Raw genomic sequence first — 25,283 nt, forward strand, 5'->3', positions numbered from 1 at the left:
GGAATGCCCAATTTTCAAGTATTTCTGACTAATTTTAGCTAAATATGCTTCCACTGAAACAGTCCCTCCAGCGAACATGTTCTTGTATCTAACAAAACTATTGCTAACTGCCTTTAGAAGTTATTAAGGGGAACAAGGATGATTTCAGGCTCTCTGTTTTCCGGTAGTGTTCTGTCCACTGCATTTTGAAAATAACCTTTTGCACATACAATTTGTGTGTACAATTAATGGAGATGATATGTCCTGAAAGATAACTTTTGGCTGTCAGAGAACAGCAATTTGTGACTCATTCAGGAGCATTAAAGTGTGAGTCCTGAGCTAAGAGGTTATTTTTTCTGCCCTGTGACAACGCAGGGGAGCATGGGGGAGAACACCATCTCCTGGGAGCGATCAGACGCCTCGCAGCAGTTTGTGTAATCTCCTCTTTATCAGAGGGAAAAGGCCAAAAGGGCAGAGCATTGTGCTGTGCCCTCATGCAAGGGAGGACTTGAAGAAGAAGTTTGGGAGTTTCCAGATGATCCTCCATTTAAAATAAATAAATAAATAAAAGTTTTTGTTCTAGAAACAGTTCTGGCTGATAATTTCCACTCAGAATTACTTAAATTACTTAAAGTAACTAGAAATGGAAATGAAAATGATGAAACCATCAATTTATGAACGTGTCTGAAATGAGTCGTGTTATCCTGAGAATGCTGAAAAAATATGTATTTTTTGAAGCTAGGATTCTGTTGTGATGGCTAGCATGCCAGTGTATGATGGATAGTCAGGTCACACCTTGGAAAAATTTATGTCCTAAGATTTTAGCTGAAAACAAATGCTGTAATGATTTGACTCGGGGCATATTTGCTTAGGAATATTTGCTTGTGATATTGCCTTTGAGCAGGTTGTCTGCAAACTAACCCCCCCCCCCCCCCCCCCCCGCCTTGCAGGAGCTTACAGTCCCATTTTCTTTTAGTACAGTACTTGTAATTTCAGCCAAGTGGCTTACAACATCAGAGGATGATTTAGAGCAATATACTGCATGCTTAGTGCACATTACATTAACTAGTAAAGCCTTTGGGTAACAGAGAAAATGTTTAAACTGTTGACAGCCTGAATTTAGCAGGCTCACAACAAAAGGTTTCTCAACAGCAGTAGGGACTGCCATGGAGACCGGCTGTTAGTGCTCCTATCAGCTGCCTGCGGCCTCTCGCCCTGCTAGCCCACTCTAAAGCTGTTAATTTAGCTTTACCGTCTTGTCTTATTTTGGAGTATATGACTAGAGGATAAAGTTTACAATTTAGTTGCTAGTGATTTTTTGCAAGTTTTTCAAACTTCGAGGTAAGCATTGGAGACACTGCTCATGCAGGCAGGCAAATGTCTGCGTTTTGGTCACCACTGCTTTGTTTTCTTTTCCCTTTGGCTGTTTCAGAGGCTGGGCGGGTGGTGGGAGCAGCTCTCGTTGCTTCCCGAGGGGCTGCGGGGGGCGGAGGTGCTGTACTTGGGGCTGGCCGAGGAAGTTGCATCAGCAGTGCGCGGGCCGGGGGAGCCGCAGCGCGGCTTGTTGTGGGGCCTCCCCGTTCTCACGCTCAGCCGGCAGTCCACGGGCGATGGAGAACATGTCCTGAGAGCGCCTACAGGTTGTAAAATCTGCAGAGAGAGCTGGCCTACGATGGAAGCAATGTCAAGTGATGTTGCTGGAATGCTACGGGCGCCAGTACTTTGCGTTGTCTTAACAAAATGGATTTTACCAAATCTTTTTTTGCACTGAAGTCAGAGCAGAGGAAGCCTCAACATGAATCCCCACTTCCCAGCTCCAAAGGCAAGAGGTGATAGTTATCTGAGCATAAAGGTAGGTTGGATGCAAGTACAACCAGGGAGGAGGGAGTTGCTGGTTGGGGGGAGGACTGTAAACAGATCTTCAGAAAATCTTGCATTTATGAATGCCAGTCATGATTTAGTGATTATTCTAATCAAGTAATCAAGATGTTCAGGTAGCACTGTAATAAATTCTGCATTTTAAATCTGTGTTTTCTTTCCTGCTGTGAGAAATAAACAAAATAAATAGAGGTGAAACTTCACAATTTTTAAGAGTAATTTGGTCCCTGGGGTGAAATTATAAAGGAAGGGACAATGTACAATCCTGATTTTTGTCTTTTTGATATCATAATTATAAATTGTTACTAGCTTTGGAATTGAGCACATTCAACAGGCTTCATCTCACTGTGGAAAATGCAGGATTTGGCACCCTTGGAATATAGCGAAAGACTTTATAAAATAGAACTTCCTATTTGGCTTAAAGAACAGGTATGGGTTAATGAAACAGGGCCATTTTTTCAGTGTCTGATAAGTGAGAGAAAATCCCTTTAAGTGTTCAGTATTAGTTGTGAGTAAGTTTTTGAGACAAAGTTTTGGATTTGTAGAAATTCCAGTGCATGAAGATCTCTTATCAACAATATTTTACATTTACACCAAATTTTCAATAAAAGTATGTGGAATCATTTACAGTTACGTAGAGGAAAAAAGCATATTTTTTTTCCTCCATAAAGTTTATGCATTAGATTTGCAAGCAAAATAACGCCTGAAAACTATTGGAAAGGAAAAGAAAGTGCTTGTAGCATCCAAAAATGTTGCAACTAAAAGGGAAGTTTTAAGAAATGGACAAATTCATTGATACTTCAGGAGAGGAGGTATGGTTGTGTATGGCCTCTTCACTTCAAGGTAGGCATTTGGGAAAATCAATTGATATTGTAACTTCCGAAGGAGCAGACAGTGGGTATGGAGACTCCTGTATTATTCTAGAAGTCCTTTCTTTGATTGATTGTCCACATCTAGTACCAAGCTCTGCTTTAAAAAAAAAAAAAAAAAAAAAAAAAAAAAAAAACTTACTACAAATGTTGATGGAATGTACAAAAAATAATGCTGATTATGTTGGTCTTTTTGTGTGCTGATACTTCAGCCAGACTAATTGGACCAACGGATATTTTTGGAGAACGTTATTGTTTTATGTTATTGTTTTAGGGTAAAAATGATTTTCTTTTTGACTAGGGTAAAATAGATCTTGTTTAACTATCAATCTCCCTATGTCATGCTGGAGCATTATCACAATTCTTTTTTGCCAACCAAGTGAGAAGCATGCATGCTTTTCTAGTATGTGTGTATAGCTTTAAAATTTTTCCCTATGTCAGATTGAGGAACAGTGATCTAGACTGAGGTGTCAGTACAGAAAAACTCCCTCTCTGAGTGAGTCTCCAAGTTGCAGGGCCAAAAATCTGGTGCTGTCATGAAACTTACATTTAGACCATTTGATCCAATGTTCCGTGTTTCAAAATGTGAAGTTATATTTCAGGGTCCATTTATAGGTTTCTGTTGAAAACCATTTAATAATCTTAGTAGTTTTTCCAAGAAGGTAGAATTGGATAACTGTTGTAGGGATGCATTGCCACTGTGCATTGCAGAGAGTTTTGTGTTTCCTCACTAGCTCCAGCCTGATTTGAGATCTGTAATTTTTAACAAGCCTGGCGGGGTAGAAAAGAGATTTGTAGTCTCTTTGGCTGCTCCTGGAGACCAAACTTATCTCAATGGGACCAAAACTGTTGCCGTTTGTGGTCTGTGTGCAGTGACATAGTGTGCAATGATGTCATATGCTGTGATGATGTTCACAATCCATGCTACAATATTTCTTTGTTTCTTGGGAATCTCATACAGGATTTGCGCATGGCCATCCAACACCATGGGCTCAGCATGCTGGATGTGTTAGAAATAAATTTCATATCACCAGTCCTAGCTATGTCTCTGTTGTAGGTTGTCTGCTTAGAGGAAAATGGTCCATGTTTTGTGTGTTGAATGTTATTAAAAAAGAAAACAAAAAACTTGTGTTCTTGAGAAAAACAATTAAATCTAGCAGCTGATTCTCCTTGATCTGTCCTTAACTTCAGAATTGATCCACAACTTCAGAAAATATTTTACATTCCTTGACATTCAAGGTGTATTTCAAGACCCACGTCTTTAAATACTTTTCACTTAGATGTGAAGAGTGTTAAGAGTTACAAACTTGTAATGTTTCTCAACATAGATAAATGATCTTTTAAAAAATCATATGTTTTAAATCTCAAATGAGAGCAAAAATAGTGGATATGTTAATACATAAATAGTATCAGGAAAGTTGTGTGCAAGTATTTAGCATTTGTATTGTTTACCTTGCAGAACAAAGCCATTTCCAGGTGTTTCCTTTAAAAGCAGCATCTGGTCAAAATAACCTTTTTTTTTTTTTAACTTGACTTCTTGTTTTGCCTGACAACGTAACATAGCTGCAATGATCTGCCTTGCTCCTTTTCTGAGTGGGAGTACAGCTTCTTTAGCGAGTTAGTGGCAAGAGCTGTTGCCATAAACATTCACTAGCAGCCCAAATCCAGGCTGTTTGCTTTGGACAAAACCCAAGAAATGAATGATAATCTGGAAGGTTTAAAGTTGTCCTTGTCCCTGGCAAATATTTTCTCCATTTGCTTTTGGACTTACTGCCACCTCTGGAGCTGAGAAGCTCGTGAGTCTTTGAAAACCATCTGTTGCTGCTCTCCTTCATCCATGGAACAAGGAATGACCTGAGTTTTTCCAGCTAAATTAGTTGAGAGGAGTTGGCCACTGCAGCAGATTATTCCATGGCTTGCTTGTTACCCAGTCTAGCTCACTATACACAGCTCATTCTGCAGGTTCCTGCACAAAAGTCAGACAGAAAAACTTGTGCCCAAGGAGGAGCTATGGTTTCTGTCCTTTGCTTTGCTTTATTCACATTTTTAGGAAAACTTTCTGTCCTTCTGCCATCCTCTCTCACTCAGTGTCCCTGGACTAGTATTCTTTACTTTCAATTCATGTATGATCCAGAAGGAAGTAGGATACAGAAGTGCACATTCTGCGAGATGGTGCTCAAAATTGCATGTTACTAACATGCTTGTCCTTAATTCTTTAAGGAGTTACAGCCTCCCCCCCCCCAGCTTCTTTTGGTCACAGAAGACTTAAGTCAGGTAGCCTTGGAATGGGAGTTGAGAAGCAGCCAGGCTGTACTGTCTCCTGGGGAGACAGGGGTGAAGTGCAGCCTTGTATACAAGAGACTAAAAAAATTAAGCCTGAAGTTGGGGCTTATTCTAAAAAGCAGCTCCTCAAATTATCGGCATTCAGAGGTTGTGCCAAAATACGCATCTTTCCTGTGAAGTTCAGGTTGTAGTGGGAAAATTTACAATTTCTCCCCATGTTCTGTTCCTTATTTTCAAAGTTAGACATGATGCCATGTTTTGGCTAGGGGCTAGTTCCCTGCCAGCAGGCAGTAGGGTTCCCTGCCGGGCTGGGAGCTACATGTTGTCAGCCCAGTCTGAAGTATAGTCTTGCTTGAGGACACTGACTTCAGAGCTTGCACAGAGAAGTGGTGACTGAAAGCTGCAGCCAACTTTCCATACATTTTTTTTTCAATCCTTATTCAGTAACCTATTTTGCTTGCAAACATCTTGGTGTCATCCAGGCCTGCTCAGAGCAGCCAGCATTATCTGTAATTATACTGCATGTAGCTGTCCCCCTCTAGTGCTAGTGTGGATTACAGCAAGGCCATTAAGATTTATATGGTAGAAGACAACATCTAGTTCCTACTGAAATGACTTTGTGAAGAAGAAAAGAAGGATACCACTGCACTTCCAAGAAAGTAGATTTCACTGAGTACAAAGACTTTTGTGTCTGTCTTGTGGAAGGCCCTTGGGCAAACTGGTCACGAGCACCATTGTTAAAATAATCAGTGAGCTGCTTGGTGGAGGGTCAAGCCAAATGAAGATGCAGCATGTGAGAAACTTTATGAAAAAAATGAAAGCCTCAGAGCCTTAGGCCAGCTGTTTAGGTCTCTTCAGTTGCAAAGTTCCCTCCACACCTCTGTGATTACTGACTAACCTATTCCTAGGTCAGCATCAGAGCATGCTGACTCTTCCAGGGATTGCTTCTCTTCACTCATTTATAAAACCAGTATGTGAGGAGACTGAGTTGAATTGAGAATGCTTCCAGAACTACAGACAAGTTTGAACTGGGCAATATAATTGTAGTTGAAGTGAATAGCATGAATTATTTGGAGCCGTGTTGTGCAAACCCAAGTTAGTGTCTCCTTTTTTTTTTCTTTTAGTTTTTTAAGGAAAGAGTATTCTTTCCTCATCAGAAATGGAATTTACTTTTTCTTGTGCCGTTACATAAATGTAGGTTATATTTTGATGCAAATGTAGCTGTTGGTAAACAAGAATTGCTGAGTATATAGCTGTATAATAGATAGGTATCTCCAAGATCTTATTTATCTATCCATCTATTAAATTACCAGTATAAAAATCTTGATTATTTAAAATTTTGCATTTTAATACTATATTGTTCCTGAAACCCAAGATACAATTACTTTGATTTGTGAACACTGGCTATTGCATGTATTCATTTTAGTTTTTCATAGCACAATATGGAAACCTATAACATTGAAGAAAATGTACATCATATACTCACAAAAGTATTGCCACGTTATTTTGTTGATAAGTGATTTTTAGCATACCTTATATTTGCAATATGTTACATCCCTATAATATTAAATGCATGTAGGACTGAGGTTTAAAATGTTGATTACTGATCTCTGTTATTTCAAGAAAGGTGTAGTTCTTACTGAGGGAGTCCATAACACACTTCTCCTTTACAGAGCAGTTTGTGATGATAAATAAGATTTATCTTAAGGGAGAGATCTGCAGATTTTAATACTCTGGTTTTCTTCAACATTAGCAGGTCTTGAAATTTAGCTAAAGACCGCTGAAGACTGCGTGAGGACAACGTAGTCCCTATTTTTTTTTTCTCTCTCAAACAATACCTAAAACAAGTATATAAATCTGATGTGGTTAATTTACAATGCTCAAATTCTGTGTTTTATCAATTTCCTGTTTTCTTTTTAATTCACTGAGTTGATTGGTTCCTTTTGGTGGGATAGAAGTGCTGGTTAAAAATAAATGGGTAATTATTAGCTTAGTAAGACAAAAAATAACCTGAAAAGTAGCATACAATTATGAGACTTGGTAAACTAGCTATTTTACTTAGTGACAGGATGTAAGGCAGCTGGCAGAGTTGATTTGGACTATTTTTGTTTTTATCCAGCTCCGTTGTTTTTTTTAATCATTTTTTGTTTTTATTTATTTAAAAGTGAGGTTAATAAGTGAAAGGGCAGAATATCTTTTAGAGCAATTTGTACCCCCTCTCCCTTCCAGGAGAGTGAATAAAAAGCAATGATTTTTCAATGCTGTTTTTCTCCCTCCCAGCCCCCCCCATTCTTCCAAAATGGAAAAACCTTAACACTTGCACATATGAATGACTTATAACTGTCAAGGGAGTTGCTGGGTCATGTTATGATAGATTATGTAGGTTGTTAGATGAGCTAAGCAATTCTAAATTAAAGAAGATTGCAAGCTTAAGATGTGCGGTTGGCTGTTGAATTGATTGGGAACATGAACCTTCCTGCCTTCTTTTGCCTTCTCCTTCTGTGACAAAGGAAATTTTGAAGTAGCAGCAGTAGAAGTTTGTTAAATAAGAAAATAAAATACGTACTTTTATGAGGTGCTGCATCCTCTTAACAGTGGCTGTACACACAACAGCTGTGACTATTGCATATCATTTTTCTGATAGTTCAAGCCCCACCGGCAAGGCCTCCTCTACCTATTGAAAGTCTTAGGCTGTACCCAGACATCATGTCATTAATGCCTTAAATATCTTTGTTTTCTCAGAGCAACTGTGTGAAGGTGCTTGTTGAGCATTGAGTGATACTCCCTACATATTAAGAAACAGAGAATTCAACTGTACAGATGTGCAGGTTGGGGCTGTTGTGCCCTGACTCAACAGAAATGTGCAATGTGAATACTTCTTTTTGTTTCTTCAGACTGGAAGCTGTGCTTAACTGCTTTAGTACTGCATCCTGTTAAAACCCAGCGATAATAATTTCCTGAGTGCTGGTGAGCTAATGCAACAACTCGCTGCCCCTGGAAGTGGGGGAAGCCTGCTTGTGTACACTCTTGCCATTTAGCTCGGCTACTCACAGTCTCAACTAAATCCTCAGAAGCTGTGGCAAACAACTCGCCAAGAAAACAAACCCCTCTATTCCCTCCTGGGGACTGTACGTGTGTTATTTCAGGAGTAGCCAGCTCAGTGGACAGTTGATCGGACAACTAGCTTTCCCACTTGTCTTCTCCTAGGAGAAAATACTTGTAACCATCTTCAGTTAAAAAAAGGTCCTGTGTTTTCTTAATCTTGGACTAATTTGAATTGACTAAATTTAATATTTGTGTATACTGTTCAATGAGGCTGTGATACAGGAGATGACAGCAAGATTTTATCTCATGAAAGATTAATTAATGGAGTGCCAGCCAGGCATGAACGTAGCATTTCTGGAATGCTCTGGTACCAGGAGGGTTCTGTCACCAAACCAGCATGTTCGTTGGTTCATTTAGCAGGAGAATGGGAGAGGAAAGAAGAAGAAATATGTCTGACCTTCATATATCTATATCTATATATATCATATATCGAAAAATTAAGTTGATTGGCAATATGCCAGGATGAAATCTTCCCCTTAGTTTGGAAAGGCATATTTAAGGTATTTTTTAGCAGTCTTGTCAGTTAGTTCAAATGTAGCGTTATTTGGGCCTTTTTATTAGACATTGCCTTCTTGCTTTTATATTTGTTAGGGACTTTAATCTGCCAGCTTGCTTTCATGACATAAAATAGCCTTCATGACATAAAATAGCCTCTGAGGTTCAGTGGTTTTAGTAAGATTGTGCTGGGGAGTATCTGAAGTCCTGTAAACCTGTAGGTTTTCTGGATAAACTTACTTTATTGCTTAGAAATTTTGGATTTGTGCCAGGGGGGTGAATAGGTTCATAGCTGAGCACTTTAGATGAACTGAATAAAACTACAGAATTGTTGTAGAACTGCTGGGGCTGAGGCCTGAGAAGGGAATAGATGGTAGAGTAAAGAGGACCTGCTGCTGCCAGGGGAGGAAGGTTCAGGAGTGCATCACTGCCTGACAGTGGGTGGAGCAGTGCTCGCTGAGGAAATGCATATTTGCTATCCCAGGTGTTTCCCCTCCATTCTTCCTGCTCTTTCTCATGAATTTTGTTTTCTGTCCTTATCTCATAGCAGGAATGCCCTCCTAATCATGTTTTGCCTCTGTAAAGCCTGTCAGTTTTGCTTCCATTGCACTTGTGCGACAGGTAGAATGCAGGCTAGCATGCATGCAGGAATGCCTGGCACACTGACAAGATGCAAGTTTAGTGGCATTTGTGAAGGGCAAGGGAAGAGTGGCTTCAGGTATTCTTTCTGAGACTTCCAAGTAAGAAATTTTAAAGTTGTACCAAGGCTCCAGTTTTAAAAGCAAGGTGCAATGCAACCTCTGGCTTCCTTGTAAGTCTGCTTAATAAATGTTCTCATGGTAGCACAGTAGGTGCTAGATTGAATGATTACATTTTACAATGCTCACACTAATCATTATGATGTTCATCATGAGATCATTTGGAAAAAAAAATAGTTCCATGGGCTCTGGCCTACAGAGATACAATTTCTGAATCTGAGCACTAGGGAAAAGCAGGTGAAGAGAAGGTGTTCCACATGCAGCAGCTAGAGGTGGAACTTGCATGTGAGAAATGCATGGATGATTCAAGAACCTCAGGGATGAGAGGTATTCAGATCTGAATATGGACAAATCTCTTTCATATAATCATGACAATGGGACCCTGTTACCAAAGCGTGATAGCCCTTGGCATACACATTTGCTCCTCTTTTTGGCACTCTGTAACCTTCTTATCTCTTTAAGATCAAAGTTGCTCAGGAGCAGAGAGGCTTTAAATGGCACACTGACAAAATTCCTTGCTGACAAATTGTTGTCCTGATCATAGCTAATTGTTGTCCTGATTATTGTTCTTAAATTACCTTAATAAATCTGTGCCCCGTAAAATGGGAACATTTTAATCTGATACTGAGATAGTGGGTTGTATATTCAATGTGAGCTCTGTTCACAGTATGTGTACTTTTTGATATGATTTGTCTGACAGCAGGGTATAGGTACATACATGTTTCTGTAACTGCAGCTAAGTAGATGGCATCTTTCATACTTTATCAAGTTTAATGTGTATGCCTGAGAAACAGAATCCATGAAAGTCTTTTTTTTTTTCTTCTTTCTTTGTTTTGCTTTCCCATGTACAGTTAGACAAATGAACCTGACAAGACTTTGCCCTCTGAAGGAGTGAAAAATAAGTCAGTGTAGTATGTTGCAACATAGGCAGAAACAGAATACCTGAGTTATGTAGAACTGAAAGAAAAGGTTGAACTTAAAACTTGGATGCCTTAGGTGGATTGTTTTTCTCCTCTGCAGAATGCACTCTGCATTGAATATTCCATATATACAGTCCACAGTTCTTCACCTGCTGTTTTAAATGTCCAGAGCATCCTATACACCATGGCTGTTGTCTTCTGCTTCAGCTTTGAGTGCTTTTTTCTTTTTTGTTTTTTTCCATGCTTCAGTACCAGTTTAGATGAATGCCATGCATTGTCATTCACTGATACTTTTGCTTGCTTATTGCCAGAGTACCATGACCATGTCCATGCCAAGAGAAAGTTTTATTTTGTTTAGTCTGAAGTATTCCTTCTGGAGACTACCCAGTTCTTCAGATGAAGACTGAAGCTTATGTAACAGCTATCCAAATGTTACATATACTCAGTGAAGCTATTTGCCATCAAACTCATAGTCTGCTTATTTCCAGGGCAAAAATACCTTGGTGATGAAGATGTGTGAAATGAAAGATCAGCCCGTTCATACTCTGATGGGCCTGAGATTTGGTCATGTGAGATTCTGAGAAACTTCTACGAGGTTGCTTGATGATATTTTGTTTCTTGACTTGAGGTGGAAATGATATTAAAAAATGAGAGAATCATTCCTGTGCTTGATTTCCTTCCTTTGGAGATTCTTTCTATTTTATTTTTAACTAATTGTATCGAGTCTTTTAGACATAGCATACTAAGTCACTTTATCTGCATATCTGATTATTTTTGGTAAACACATACGGGCTTAGATGTAGCATAGTGCTGCTTTTTGATCTCTGTGTTAAACAAACCAAGAGATGGAAGTGTGATAGAGCAGTCATTTGTATTGCTGTTTGAGATCTCAGTGAAAAGGGGTTTTTTGCTTTGTGAGAAAAGATGTTAATTCTTGCTAAAGATGTTACTCTGTTAGGGATTCATGATTCAAAGCATCTTCTGTCTCTGACAGATTCACAAACCTCTCTGGATATAAGTGCGTATCTTGAGACAAACTTCATTTTCAAATGGTTTGAAAAATAGTTCTACATGCATTTTTCATTCTCTGTGTAGTCATTGCTCTAGTGTGGCTATGTACGTGTGAAGTGATGCTTCTATTAAATTGATATAACAGCAAGTCTTTCAGGAGGAATGTTTTCAATAACTAATTTGCATAGCTGTTTGCATGGCCAGTCCAACTGAGAAAATAACTGATGTAAATGGTTATATATTTTTGACTGCTTTGGCTTTTTCCTATACAACAGCATTTCTGTGTCATTTCAGGCTACCTTGATTTTTACAAAGGAGAAATATATTCTTTAGAAGCCTTTCATTTGAAAAATTCCTAACTTGCTTTCTGGTAGGCAGTCTTTCTCGTTTTCCACGTTCTTTCTGATTCCTTACTTCTCTGGGTTTGGCGTTAGAGACCTCCGGTAGAGCTGTATGCTTTGCTATGTTGTTTATGAACTACACGTACTTGTTCAGGTGGTCCATCTGGCTTCTGTCCTTTGCATTAGCAGAGCTGTTACCACCAGCTTCATGTGAAAGAAGAGCAGGTTGGAAGCAAACATCTTGTTGTGTCTGTCCAGGTTCTTGGCATCTAGTCACGGGCTGCTCTTTAGTTCTTTCCTTGTGTGGGAAGATGTCTGTGATATCAGGCTCTTTTTACTCAACTGCACTGTATTGCAAAGGTGTGAGAACTTGAATACCCAAATTCCACTTACACAGTATAATGCAGTCTGCACTGGGTTAATATTTTTGCGTGGAATTGATTTTTATTAAGGAGGGATACTGTGAAAGTCTGATGTAGGAGCAGTATAGTGTCACTTACTTAATCTTTAATGTCTTTCCTGCATGAAAGGTAATGAGATTTGCATTCTAACTATTCAGATAACTGTGAGTATCCAGTTGTACGTAGCCAGCTCAAATCTGAGTCTTATTTCAGCATCTTGGTATAACCATACTCCTCACTTGCAGATGCTTGTATGTGCTTTCACCAAAACAGACAGTAGCAATATATGTGTTTGATTTCTTTGCTAAATAATTTGAAATCACACATTAATTAGGAAACTTGAAAAGAAAATAAGGGCATTTTACAAGGGTCCTTTGACAGAGCAGATATTTACCATTGCTTGCCTCCTCTGCAGAGCCTTCCCGTCTTGAATGGATTTGGTACTTCAAAGGAAGGGAATGATTATCTCTCTCCAGATGAGCTAGTTGCTCCACTTAAAGCAAATCATAATAAAATCTGAAAACCAAAGAAATGGAACACGGTCTGTTACAATATCCCTTTCGGTCATTTAGGTAGGCTACATTATATCACTGGATCAAGTGCTTTTGTGGCATCCTGACATGAGATAGGTAATACCAAGACCTATGTTATTAGACAATGAAGGTAGATCTAGTTAGGCAAATAAGGTGACATTGCACTACAAGGTGTAGTAGGCAATTTTTCAGTCTTGCTTCAGTGCTGCATGGTTTATAAACAAGCTATGCTCTAATACTTGCATCTGGCTTTTGAGCTGTTGGAAATAAATTCTGTAAAGTTTTTTTTTTCCCCCTCTACTGTGCAGTGAAGATAGCTACTCTCGTGCAGAATTCAGCCTGTATTGTATGCAGATGACTGTGGCTGAAGAAGGCTTATTCCAGCCCTGTCTGCTTTGAGCAGGTTTTAACAGGCTTTGGAAGGGTGGAGAGCTGGCACTCCCTACAGTGGCTGTGTAGGCAGAAGTTCCTGGCTCATAGAATTCTTTGCACTAAAGGTGTTTGGATGCATGACTCTAAGGTATACTTAAGAGGCTAGTAAATGTGCCTCCGTCAGAACCTAGCCAAAGGCTGTTCCCTGGGAGAATGCTAGCCCTGGGTTCTGATGCTGGATTCCCTCGAACCTCTAAGCTCCTTTGATTCTGCATCTCTGGAGCCCACTCTGATATGCAGACCAAGTCGGTGAAATAACTTAATGTAGAATCATTCTGAATTGCTTAAACTTCCTCCTTTTCTCCTGCTGTCTTCTCGTCTTTCCCTACCCCTGCTCCCCACAAACATGTTTTCTTCCAGATTCTGTCTGCCTCTGTCTCTTTGGTTTATAAATGTGCTCTTCAAGGACGTGGGAGTAAAATGAGGACTAGAAAATTTATCACGGCAGTTCCCTAACTACAAACATTTCCCGCGCCCCATCTGAACAGCACTAGAACTAAAGACAGCACACTGTCTGGCACTTGTGAGCAGTGACCTCAGCATTTCTGTGATTCCTGGATTTGTTCCAAGTTCTCAGGCTGGGGAAGTCTTTCCTTGATCCATCTGCTTTATTTTTGGTAGCGGATTGTTCCTACATAGTGAGCTTTTTTTTGTTTTGTTTTGTTTTTGTTTTGTTTCCTTTATCGTTGCTGCCTCTGTCTGTGAACTCCTAAAGGAAAGTTTCTCCGCTCTGACCTTCACCACCTCGTTTGTTCTCTCTGTTCTCCAAGCACAAACTGTGATTTGTTACCTGTAGATAGCTTACTGCTCTGTAAATTCAGCTGTTTCAGCAAACTTGACTCTTGAAAAATAAATGCAGCTGCCAAAGTTAGGTGATAGCAAGCTTCTTAATCAAGCTCTGCTTTTTGGCTGAGAGGTAGGAAGGAAGAAGAGTGGCAAAACAGATTAAACTTTGCTTACCTCCATCATCCATCCATTTGCTTACATCAGTGTTGTAACACAGTGCTGTGCTTATTGTATGTGGCCTAGTCTGCTGTCTTTTATGTGAGACTCTGGGACTTCCCAATGTTCCTCCCCACTCCCTGCAATCATCCAGAGTCTGATTCCTTTTGTCATCTCCTGTATGCTCTTTCACATCTCTTTTCTTGCTATAGTTTCCTTTCACCGTTCTCCAAAGGGGTGCTTTCCTTTAGGGAAAGTGTTTGTTGAAGTCTCTTCAGAATCCATGAATACTATTTACTGCACATCCCGTGAAAACGTGGGGAATGGTTTTGCAGCACACAAATTCAAGTGAGGCAACAGAATATACAGGAAAACAGCTATTTAACAAAAGCTTAATATTTTAGCATTTCATATTATGAATAAATAATTCCAACTGCATGAAAATGGCTTAAGCAATAGTGGGCTGCATTACAGTTTTGACAGAATTACATAGCAGTTTAGATGGTTGCATAAAAATTAGCCAGAACACTTCTGTTACAAGTTACTGTGCAACTTAGACAAGAGAAATTCCTTATGAGTTGTGATGTATGCAATGTATATCAAGGTGGAATAAGTGAATGGAGAATTTCTGTCTTTCATTTTTCTGAGAAAATTCTTCAGTGATTATTTTAATACTTTTATTACAGGACTCTAAATCCCTTGACACTTACATTCAGAATGCGCTCTCTGCGTTGTACCCACCCTTTGAGGCCACAGCTGCCACTGTCCTCTGGCAGCTCTTCAACATAGTGGAAAAGCTGTATCAAGGAGATGGCCTCAGATGCCTGATTGACTTCCTTGTTCCTGCTAAGAGAGCCTTACAGTGCATTCAGCGAGAAACATGTGTAAGTATACCTATTCTTGCAAAGCACTGGCCTCCTTTCCTCCTGAGTTGAAGAAAAAGATAAAGTGGAATTTGAAAAAGATAGAATTAAATAACTTAACTACAGGGCTCTTTGGGTCTGGCAAATGCAGCTTTTAATGTCTAGGGATCAAGCCACATTATAAACTTACCAAAGGGACAGTGAAAAAGAAGTTTTCACTAAGTTTTAAAAACTATTGACCTCTCCAACAAGAAGAAACTTGCAGCTACATTAAAAAAAAAAAATAAATAAATAAAAAAGTTCACTGCAAAACTCTGGAAACATCCAGGAAAATGTGGCTCTATTTTTACTTGTTTTATTTTAAATATACATATTTTTAAAAAATTATCCCACTGCAGTCATTGATGCAAAATTAATGCCAATGTAAAACTTGGGGTAATTAAAAACTAAATGAATCAAAATGCTACAAAAAATCCACAAGCCTACGAGATGCTTTTTTAAAAGGTCAAATATACTGCAGTATTTACAAACAAATGTTATAGTTGTGTTTTCCAAACCAAGAGCTAAAATTCTAGTTTGTGAGATGCCTTTAGCATGAATTGGCTATAACTTATAAACCAGAGCTGCCTGGGTTTGGTACTGGGAGGACAATATTCCCTTTCAAAAAGGGGTATGTTCCATTAGCTCAAGGAATACATGGCCTGAAGTTCCTTCTGTTACTGAAACTGGTTCTTGGGCCTGCTGCAGATCCCATGAATGCTGAGGGCTGGGAAAGATGAGCATGCTAGTTTAAGAAAGAAGCAGATGATGCATCCAGGAAGCATGGTTTGCTTTTTGTGTAGGAAGTTTAATTCCTCTTCTCTCATCTGCTGATTTTATTTTTATGTTGTTCAATCCCATACAACAGTTCTGATGTTTGAGATTAAAAGAAGCTATAAAGAATCTGATTTTCTTTTCTTCTTGGTTTCAGTTGCTAAACTGAAGTCCAGCTACAAGTCTTGACCAATATTTTATGTTTCCCTTCCCCCAGTGTGTTTTTGCATGCCGGTGAAACTTTTTCTGGCCTCCTCTTTATTGCATGGTGATTTAGAGACTTCACCTTAGATACATGATTTAAAACTGCTTTTTGCTGTTATCTGTGATTTACCTGTTCTGTCTACACTTCATTAACATAGTGTTCTCATTAGCAAACCTGAGTTGCTGGGAACAAAGCAAGCTGAGAGAGGTTTACTTTAAGTTTACTTGACTGCATTTATATGTGGCTAGCTTTAGGACTTCTACAGGGCAAGATTCATCCACCTGGTACAACTCATTAAGCCCTTTGTCCCAGGGCGAGGTTCTGAGAACAGCATTTTGCCTGAGAGCAGTGGCTGCTCAGAGGCTCAGAGGGAGAAAAGAGGCAATACAGCTTATCAAAACCAAAAAATATTACAGTGAAATGTAAAAACTAGTCAGTCTGATGGTTTGGGCTGTTCAACGGAACATGAATGCTTCTGAGTAATTATTTTTAGTTAGTATTTAAAATGTGCAGGTAGCTGTTGAAACAAAGTGTGGCTCCTTACTTCCTCAGGGATATTAAGGAGATTGGAACATCTCCTCAGGGAGAGCGGAAACTGGCAGAGCAGATTTTGGAGAGGAAATTCCTGAAATGGTCAAAGACAGGAAGCCCTTGCATAAGCTGCAGCTATACTCTGTCAATTATTTTGTAGAGCCAACCCTTGCAAAAACAGAGCATATCTGGACACTAGCTGGAGAGTAACATTTATTTAACCTTGTTTCTCTTGTATTTAGCTGACTTATTCAGACATAGATCTGGGATTGCTGATTTTGTATCAGAAATAACCCTAAGCTGCTGAGTCTGTACGACAGCTGAATGAAAGCTCATCATTTTGGATATGTATATGCATGTGTGCATAGTACAACTGCATCTGAAGGGATGTGAAGCCTTCCATGGAGGAATTGAATCATCAGTCTTCCTAAGAATTTCTTAGCTAGTTAACTAGAAGTGCTCCAAAATGTCAAGGGCAGCTTAATGGACAGTTTATGTGCATGGTTGTCTTAAATTTCTTCTCAGTGTATATCTTTTTTATTTCTTTTTATCATTCAGTTTTATTATGGAGACAGACTTACGTTTGACACTTATGAGGGCCTTTAGTGTTTCCAGACTAAAAGCTTTAAGGTTAAGTCTTAAGGCTATAGGTACGCTTTAATGTCATGAGTGCATGTGGTGCATATGGCCTTTGAAGAATACAAGCATATGTATTAGAGATGCAAGAAGTTCGAGCTTAGGTCCAAATACTTGAAATGATGATCCTAACTAATATTACCTATTATCTGAACTCTACATTTGTAGAGATCCATGTTTCCTGGCCGAAGTTTGATAACCACTGTGTGCTAAACTAGCTAGCTAAAGAATCGCTGAGGTAGAATGAGAAGACTTTGGTCTTCCAGAAAAACTCTGCACCACTAAACTTAAATTCCTGGATAAGTAGGTTCATAGGATCTACTACTGTAAGATTCTCACCTCTGCCATATTTCTGTTATTATGTAATAGCTATTGAAGTGCAAGGAGTGAACAGAAATCTGTAAGCTCCCTTTTTCTCCTTTAGTTGATCTATGACTATGAGTTACTTGGCCAACAGTGAATTGAATTTCATTTGTGGATAACATCATTCATCTGTGTTACTTTTCTTGGGAAATAATGCTGTGGGCAGGATTAAGGTAAATTTGGCTGCTACATTTCAATTCCTTATTTCTTAAGTAGATATTGTTTTATCTTGAATGTTACAGATTTGACATTGTTTAAATATAGCCTTCAAGAAAATGACTAAAATTCATTCACTTTGACCTACTTTCTGTTTAGAAGTTTCCTTGCCCAAAGACCTTAAGAACATTACAAAATAGTAGCAGAGCTCTACAGGAGAAAAGGCTTGTTTCCATTTTAAGAGGGAAAAGAAGGGAAGGGTTACCAGCTAGTACTTCAGGCTCTGTCCAGTGACTTTCAGAAAAAACCTGTGAGGGGTGGCATCACGGAAGGAGAACGGGACAATGCAGCAGAGCAGGAAGTATTTTCTTCTGCTGCCTTGATCCCATTGATTCTGCTGCTCTGCTTGCTAAATTCAGGCATTTCTATGGAGAAGTAAGTCCTATTCTTGCTCCTCTACACTCTCTTGAAGCTTAGCGGGAAATAACAGCTTCTACATGGAGTATGCATGTTTGTGTGAGAGGTGAGAACGAGACTGTCCATGGGATTTGCGACACCTAGCAGCCCTCCTGGTGTTCTCTGGGGGCTCAATCCTGCATAATGCCATAGAAGCCAGAGAATGTGTGTATGTTTGGGGGTGTTATTCTACCTGTCTGCTTCCTATACCATCCCATTTTCAGACAATCTTCAAGGAACCATTAGAGTTTTCCCTCTCCGGTCCTCAAAGCCATTAGTAGAGCTGTGGTGATTAAAACACATTGGCCATAAGATATTTTGACTTTTCCTTCCTTGTTGGTCTGTCCTTTATGCCTGCCAGCTCCTCTCCCACTCCTACTCCCCTAATATAACCTAGATACAATTAATAAAGTTCAGGAAAGGTCAGATCTTTTGTTGGGGCAAGTCAATTTAGACATATTAAGAGGAGGAGCTAATTAGGAATTTTCTGTCTAACGTGGTAGACAAGAGGTCAATCCTGCCTTCAGTTCTGCTTTACAATAGGACACGTTGCCTGAGAAAAAGAGACTGGCTGAAGTCTGCTCTTTCCAAGTCTGCTCTTGCCTGTCTGTTCACCAGAGCTTTCTCTACTTTTAGATAAAAGGTAAGGAGGCTTGAGGCAGTTTTTGGAAAGCGTGATCTCTTATCTTCCTAATAGTTTTCCTGGTCCCCTTTACATCTTTATAACTAGTCTTTTTCTCACTTTCTTAAATAACGCTATGTTGCCTCTTATTTCATGTAACCTGCATCTGTGTTTGCCAGCTCTCATTCCTGTGTGTGTTTCTGAAAGGTTCCTTTTACTCTGAAGGTGTAATGGAGCTGACTTCCTCTGTGTTGCCAATAGATTGCTACCTATAGAAAAGTACTTTTGTCCTGGTGTCACCATAGCTAAAAGCTACCTTCTGTCTTGAATGGTGATAAATGTTATCAGGAGTTTCAATGAAATTCTTACATCTTGCAATGTATTTTACCATCTCATTTTTTTTTCTGAGAATGTCTGATATTCTTTTTTCACCTGGCGTTTCTGATACCCAGGAGGTATTTTTACTGATTTCTATTTCTTAGCATAACTGTTTTCTGCTACTTCTCAGTGTTGTTTAATTTTTTATCTCTAAAGTTGTAATTACTGCATATATTTTTAAGCAAAGATGAAAGCTGGCAGAAGCTGTTCAGAAAGACTGACATTAAAGGAGGAATCTTTGCATTTGAAGATGTACTGTATGACTATCACAGTGATGATAGATCACAAAAAACTTTTATCACTGATTTCAGTGAAGGAGAAGTGACGTTGTTTCTTTCGGGAACAGACTTCTGGAGACCCCACAGCCAATATCTTGAGATACTTACTCACTTTAGGAGTTTACTGATTTTGATTCAGAGCAAGATGATGTTCCTGTCTGTTTATAAGAGGTATATCTGTACCATGAAAAAGTAATTCCTGCATCCTTAAGGATGAGGATGCTGATTTGTAAGTATCTTCTGGCATGACCATGTGTTTTTGGTCAGTTTTAACTAAATCGGATCTTCCTGAAGTAGATCTGGTATCTTAAAGTTGTGGATTAAGGCTAAGCCTGTTTTCTCTACCCTAGTGTGATATGATGGTTATTTTTCATGGTAGCCTGTAACCTAATCCATAAATTTGCTGCAGCACAGTATGACAACAACATCCCATAAGGATGTCCATGGGCACTCTACTATCCACTATTTTATCAAATTACTGCAAGGGGAAGCTGAATGTAAGTTTACAGCTTTTAGATTACTCCAGCTCAACAGCTTGTGCATAGCCTCTTGTCCGACATGAAATGCAAGTATCCAGTAGTTATCCTGGTGTTATTAAGTTCACAGGTAGAACAGCTGATATGCAGCAAGCCATGCTCCTATGTTGTCTAATTTTAACACTGACTTTTTTCAAAGCTATTTCCAATCTCAGGCAGTACTTACCTACTTCTCCAAATACAAGTGACATTAGTCTAAATCTGTCTGTCATCTTGATGTATTTATCATGGAAACATGGGTGCTGTTGAACTCTGTCCAAATGGCAGCCTGTGAAAACCACATCTCCCAAGAGGATGCAGAGCTTGCACAAGCATATGTTTGGGATTTAACAAACAAATGTCTGCTGGAATCTAGCTGACAGCTACCAAAAACAAATATTTGGATTCATCAATCTCTTTCAGAATTTGTCACCTTATAGATAGTTAAAAGTTCATTCTCTTTGTTTCTCTCTTTCTCTCTCTCTCTCTCTTTTTTTTTTTTTTTTTTTTCTTCCTGTTTTGGAATTGTATACGAGCAGAGGTCTCTGTCCTTTTCCATAACTTCTGTGCAAGTTTCACTCTCCTTCCTCTGTCTGATTGCCGATCTTTTCAGGAGCACACTATCTGGATGCAGCCACAAGCTTGATATTTCTAGGTGATAGTGGATAGCCAACACTGCAAGCCATTTCACCTTCTTTCTGGGCCCTGTATCTAACAAATAAATAAATAATTAATTCCTTTATAGAATGATAAAATGGGGTGCACTCGTGTCTGTATGTGTGTGTATATATTTATAATATATATATATATATATATGTGTATGGTGTGGATTTTACCGTTTTATCCTTCTATAAAGAGCAGTAGTCCTCTGGTTTTTGTAATGAGTCCATGATCATGTTCCCATTTTGTATACAGGAAAAACTTTGTTTTCATTTGCCTGTTTGATGTATACCTAATTGTCAAAGGAGGATTTGGAGAAGAGAGTTAACTTTCCTCATTAGATCAGACCAAGACCAAATAGAAATACAGTAACAAAAATTTTGACTAACTTACAGGTCACATAAAGAAAAGTACTGGCAACATAGTAATGAAGCCATTTTTCACAAAGAAAATGTAAGACATAAATACAAGAACTAGTTGCTTGTTGACTCCAACAGACAATTAGAAACAACTGTTGAACATCCACTCCAGTCTCCAAAGGAGAACTGTGTTTGTGCTGTTTATCTAGAGAAATTGAAAACTAAATTAATGCAAATGCATGTGCTTTTCATTACTATGCAGTTGCAGTTCAGTAGTCCTACTGCCTGCTCAGATACGTGGCTCTTCTCACTTGAGAATAATGAGAGCACCCATGGTTCAAGTCTTAACTGAAGATCTGAACATTGGCAGGCTACCCTCAGTATGAACAGAGATGTTCTTAAAGTTTGTAGACAAAGCCTTACATTCCTGTGATTTTTTTTTTCTAAACTAAGAGTATTTTTTTTATCTTAATTCACTGCATCCCTGCAGTGATTTTTTTTTCATAAATTAGTGTATGTTCCTTGCCAGAAACAACTGAATCTAACTGAAATTTTTATGGCTTCAACCTGTTCCATTTAAAGTCTACAGTATTTTTTACTGCTTCCAATAAGAACAATCAAATTCTAAGTTACATAAAGGGAAAGACAGATGCGAGAAATTTGCCTGTGTCTATATTGCATGAGCTGGAAATTTCTCAGGAACACACCTATTCAAGAAATGTCTTGAAGATTTACAGTATTCAGGCTGCAGTTTACAAGGGGCTGAAGGATTTATGATCCAGTATTTGTCTAACATACAGAATCTCTTTGAGATTCAGAATAAGGGTTTAGTGATTAATTAGTTGTGACTGGAGAATGGATGGTTTCATTGCCGTATAACAAGCCAGCAGTTCTGTGTTGCTGTAATGATAGGTGTTTCAACCATCTAAATGCCTCCTTCCTTGCACTTTGCCTCAAGTCTTCTCCTTCTCTCTTACCCTCCCCATAATATCTTGTTACTTGGCTGTGAAGATGAATCATATGTCCTGCAATTGCTGGTGTAAAAACATTATAATCAGTTTAGCATAACTAGCTGGAAGAAAAATCTTTTTTCCCAAGCTGTAGAAATGGAGTTATTTAACACTAGATAGGAAAAAGCTCTTGAGGAAGTACCGTAAGGAATAACCTTGTATTAGCTCTTGGGAAGTAAGTTAAATAATGCAGTTGACGTTTTTCTGCTTCGGAGACTAGTTGTCCTGTTACTTTTCTTCTTTGGAGCTGTGAGTAGCAGCAATCCAGATTTTGATGTAGAATCAGTGTTATATTCTACCCCTGCTGGGTATGGGTGGGATGATACAATTTGAAAAGGTAACCTGTCTGAAAAATACTTATCTCTACATAGATGTCTTGTATTATGAAGAGAAGGCTAGTCCCTTACCTACTTTGCTCCCTCTAAGATCCTCTTACTTGAGTGTAGATCCAATAAATTCACTAAGGAATCTTGCAGTTTTTCACATCCTGCTGTGGGTCTGGTAGTTAATGGTCCTGTACATAAAAGGTGAAGACTAAAAGCATTAGCATTCTTTGATCATGATGTTTCTATGGAACAGCATTCGATGTAGGTAGAAGAAACACAGGCAAAGATTTTTGGGAGGTGGTTTATAATACTAATGAGTTCCATATTTCCTAAGCAAAGCAAAAGATTTAGCAACAACTTTTAGATCTGAGAAAGGATATGGCAATTATTTTATTTTTTGAAATACATTAGCAGACAGTTGACAGGTAGGTCCTGTATGGAAGGTTTGAGAGTGTATGGTACGTATGAAGGTGTTTTCTCAGATCCCTATTTGGTTTTCATATAGAATTTTAAAGAAATGCAGCAGTGTTGTAGCTGAATTCTGAATGGTAAAAAGTTTTTAAACCTAAACATATTTACATCTGTCATCTTTTCACATTGAAGTTTAGTTGTTCTTTATTGATAGATGACAGTTGTATTTGCTTATATTTATCACGTGTATCATAAAAGGTTGGTACTTTGTGCTCAGAATGGTTCTGCTGGAGTCAAACATAGAAACAGTGGATTGCAAGATTGCAATCAGCAACTGGCAAGAGATCATTAGAGATCCCAGTAGATTTGAGGGGATTTTTTTTTTTTTTTTTTTTTTTTTTGGTATAGTTTTCCACTAGACCTGTCCCAGCTTTGCTGGATATAAGTTTTTGCTCTGCAGTTTTGGGTATAAACATTTGAGAGTCTCTGGTACCAAGACCTGTTTTTCTTAGTAGCCAATTAAAAGTAGGTAAGGAACACTGAGCTTTTTTTTCCTCTAGGTTTTACCCTCTGCAGCCATATCAGACAGGACAGCATACCGGACTTTAGCAAACTGAGGGTTATGAGTTTGTAACAGCCAACAGGAATAAAAGTTATGTTGTATTTAGTGTTTTAGAAATTATAATGCACTTTTTTCAAAGATGTTTCAAATATGAATGGCTCTGTTGTGTAACAGAAATCTCTTCCCTAGAGCAAAAGTAAACTTCGCTGGTTGTCCATTAGCTATCAAGGTGAGCGGACTCACTTTAACTTAATGGGTTTGTGTTTATTGAAGCAGGTGACAGACAGACAGGCCCAGGGGATCTTTTCTGGCTCAGGTCTGGACAGGTATTTTCCTCTCCAAATCATATATCATCAAAATGTTTTGTTACTGTAGTGAAAAAATGCCAATTATTTATTTTGTTGAAAACTAGAATGCTTATGGAGATAACAAATCATACTATTATTCAAATATGTGGGGGGCGGAGGTTAAATTATACATCAGTTTTCTATGTCTTCCTCCTTTTCCATCCCCAAATAAAACAATTAAAAGTTATTTGGGAAAAGAGCTAGTAAAAGGCGCTGTTTCCTGTTTATTGAAAAAAAATAGCTCGCTTTACCCACTCCCTTTTTTTTCTTTTTTTTCATTCATGGCTCTTTCTTTGTAGCAAGAGCCCATTCAAAATGAGAAAGTACCCGCTGCCCAGTCCTTGCTTAGACATAGGTTACTGTGCAAGGCACCAGCAAATCCAACTCTTAGGATAATGCAGCTGTGTTAATGGAAGAACCTCTGTCTTGCAAATAAAAAACTACTAATCTTCTGTTACTTCTAGTATGTGCTTGCAATTGTTGTCAAATACACAGACTCGAAATGTTGGCATTGTATTGTTAGTATTTATTTGTGGAGGTGTTTTACCTTGTATGTTTCTAAAGTGAATGGGAAAAATCTTGACTGAAAGAGCAGTGGATTTTGTCAGTCCAAGATTTTACTCATCTTCTTCCTAGCTGATGTACCAGAAATCTCCTTTGGTGTGTCTTTCTCATGTTTCTGGAGGAAATTACAACAATTTTGGTGATTACTTTGTTTTTACAATGAGTTCTCCATTCTTTCTGTATGAATTCTTCATTCAAGTTAGTATTATGTTTCTTGAGTAATGCAGGAACATACTTTTTAAAATTAATTTAATTAGGGAGTATGCCTAGGCAAGCAGCTGTTTCCTAGTTAATAAAAGCGATTTATCAAACTTGTCCTTTAAATTATTTTTTCCTCAGGAACAGTGAAAAAAGTGAAAATTCCGTGCCTAGCTTCAATTCTAGGAATAATGTTTTATTTTATGTCCTCTGGTCCAGTGCACTGCAAAGTCAGTATAGTTTGAAAGAAACCCAAAAATCATTGTTATTAAAACCTATGTTGAATAGTTGTCTGTCTTTTGACTGTAAGTTTTCTTTAAGTTTAGTAATTGGTTTAAAATACTGTTAAATGAGAAACTGGAAGAAGAAAGCTTTTCTGGGAGCAAGGGTTTGACATTTTTATTTTTTTCCTTTAAATCTCTTTTTAAAGAGATTATAAGTGTTCACTTAGCAAAACCAACGTAACAGCTAACAAAAGGCTATAACCTAAACTTCCTGTAAATCTAAGCCTTAAATAAGCTGTTGGGTTTGATACAAGACATTTAAATCTCTGGTATTTGAACTGCTTCCTTTTCAAGTTTCAATTATACGTTTTTACTGTAGCATTTTTAAAATCATTACTTTGTGAGCATTTTCTTTGTTCATGTTCCTGGAAAAGTGAGGCCATTTCCAATGCATTTCTCTTCTCTGCCTGATAATGTACAGGTTCTTGTGATGTCTGGCAGAAGAGTTAGTGGACAGGCAGTGGAGTCAGACTGTGTGAAACCTGAGCATTTTCTGTGGGACATAGAGGACAGTCTGTGAATGGGATGCATGCCCACAACAGAGCAGAAGGGTAGTCTTTGTCTTTCTGAATACAGAGAAGAAATATATCCCCTTTGAATACCAGATCTTGAAGAACTGTCTAGGTTTGAACTCTTGGTTCCCCTCTCTGTCCAGTCTGTTCTCTTGGGAATATTTGGTTAACTTCTTCTCAAACAATTTAACAAGTTGTTTTAAGTTAGAAGCGGATTATGATTTCAAGTTTATGTATGTCTTGGCAAAAGTTAGCTCTTTTAAAAATATAAATAGACTTCTTAAGCT

The 25,283-nt window shown here is 38.4% G+C and overlaps 1 protein-coding gene across 4 annotated transcripts in view; it reads left to right on the forward strand.

The window, feature by feature from the left end:
* The first annotated feature begins 1,528 nt into the window (after positions 1–1,528).
* PLEKHG4B (pleckstrin homology and RhoGEF domain containing G4B) overlaps positions 1,529–25,283 on the forward strand; it is a 62,763-nt gene continuing 39,008 nt past the window's right edge. For all 4 annotated transcript variants that reach the window (XM_062569769.1, XM_062569772.1, XM_062569773.1 and 1 more), the window contains exons 1-2: positions 1,529–1,831; positions 14,634–14,831. In XM_062569769.1, coding sequence (XP_062425753.1) covers positions 1,775–1,831; positions 14,634–14,831 — 255 coding nt within the window. In that variant the 5' untranslated portion in view covers positions 1,529–1,774. The remainder of the gene's footprint in view (positions 1,832–14,633; positions 14,832–25,283) is intronic.

This window comes from Rhea pennata, chromosome 2 (assembly GCF_028389875.1).
Source record: "Rhea pennata isolate bPtePen1 chromosome 2, bPtePen1.pri, whole genome shotgun sequence".
NCBI lineage: Eukaryota > Metazoa > Chordata > Aves > Rheiformes > Rheidae > Rhea > Rhea pennata.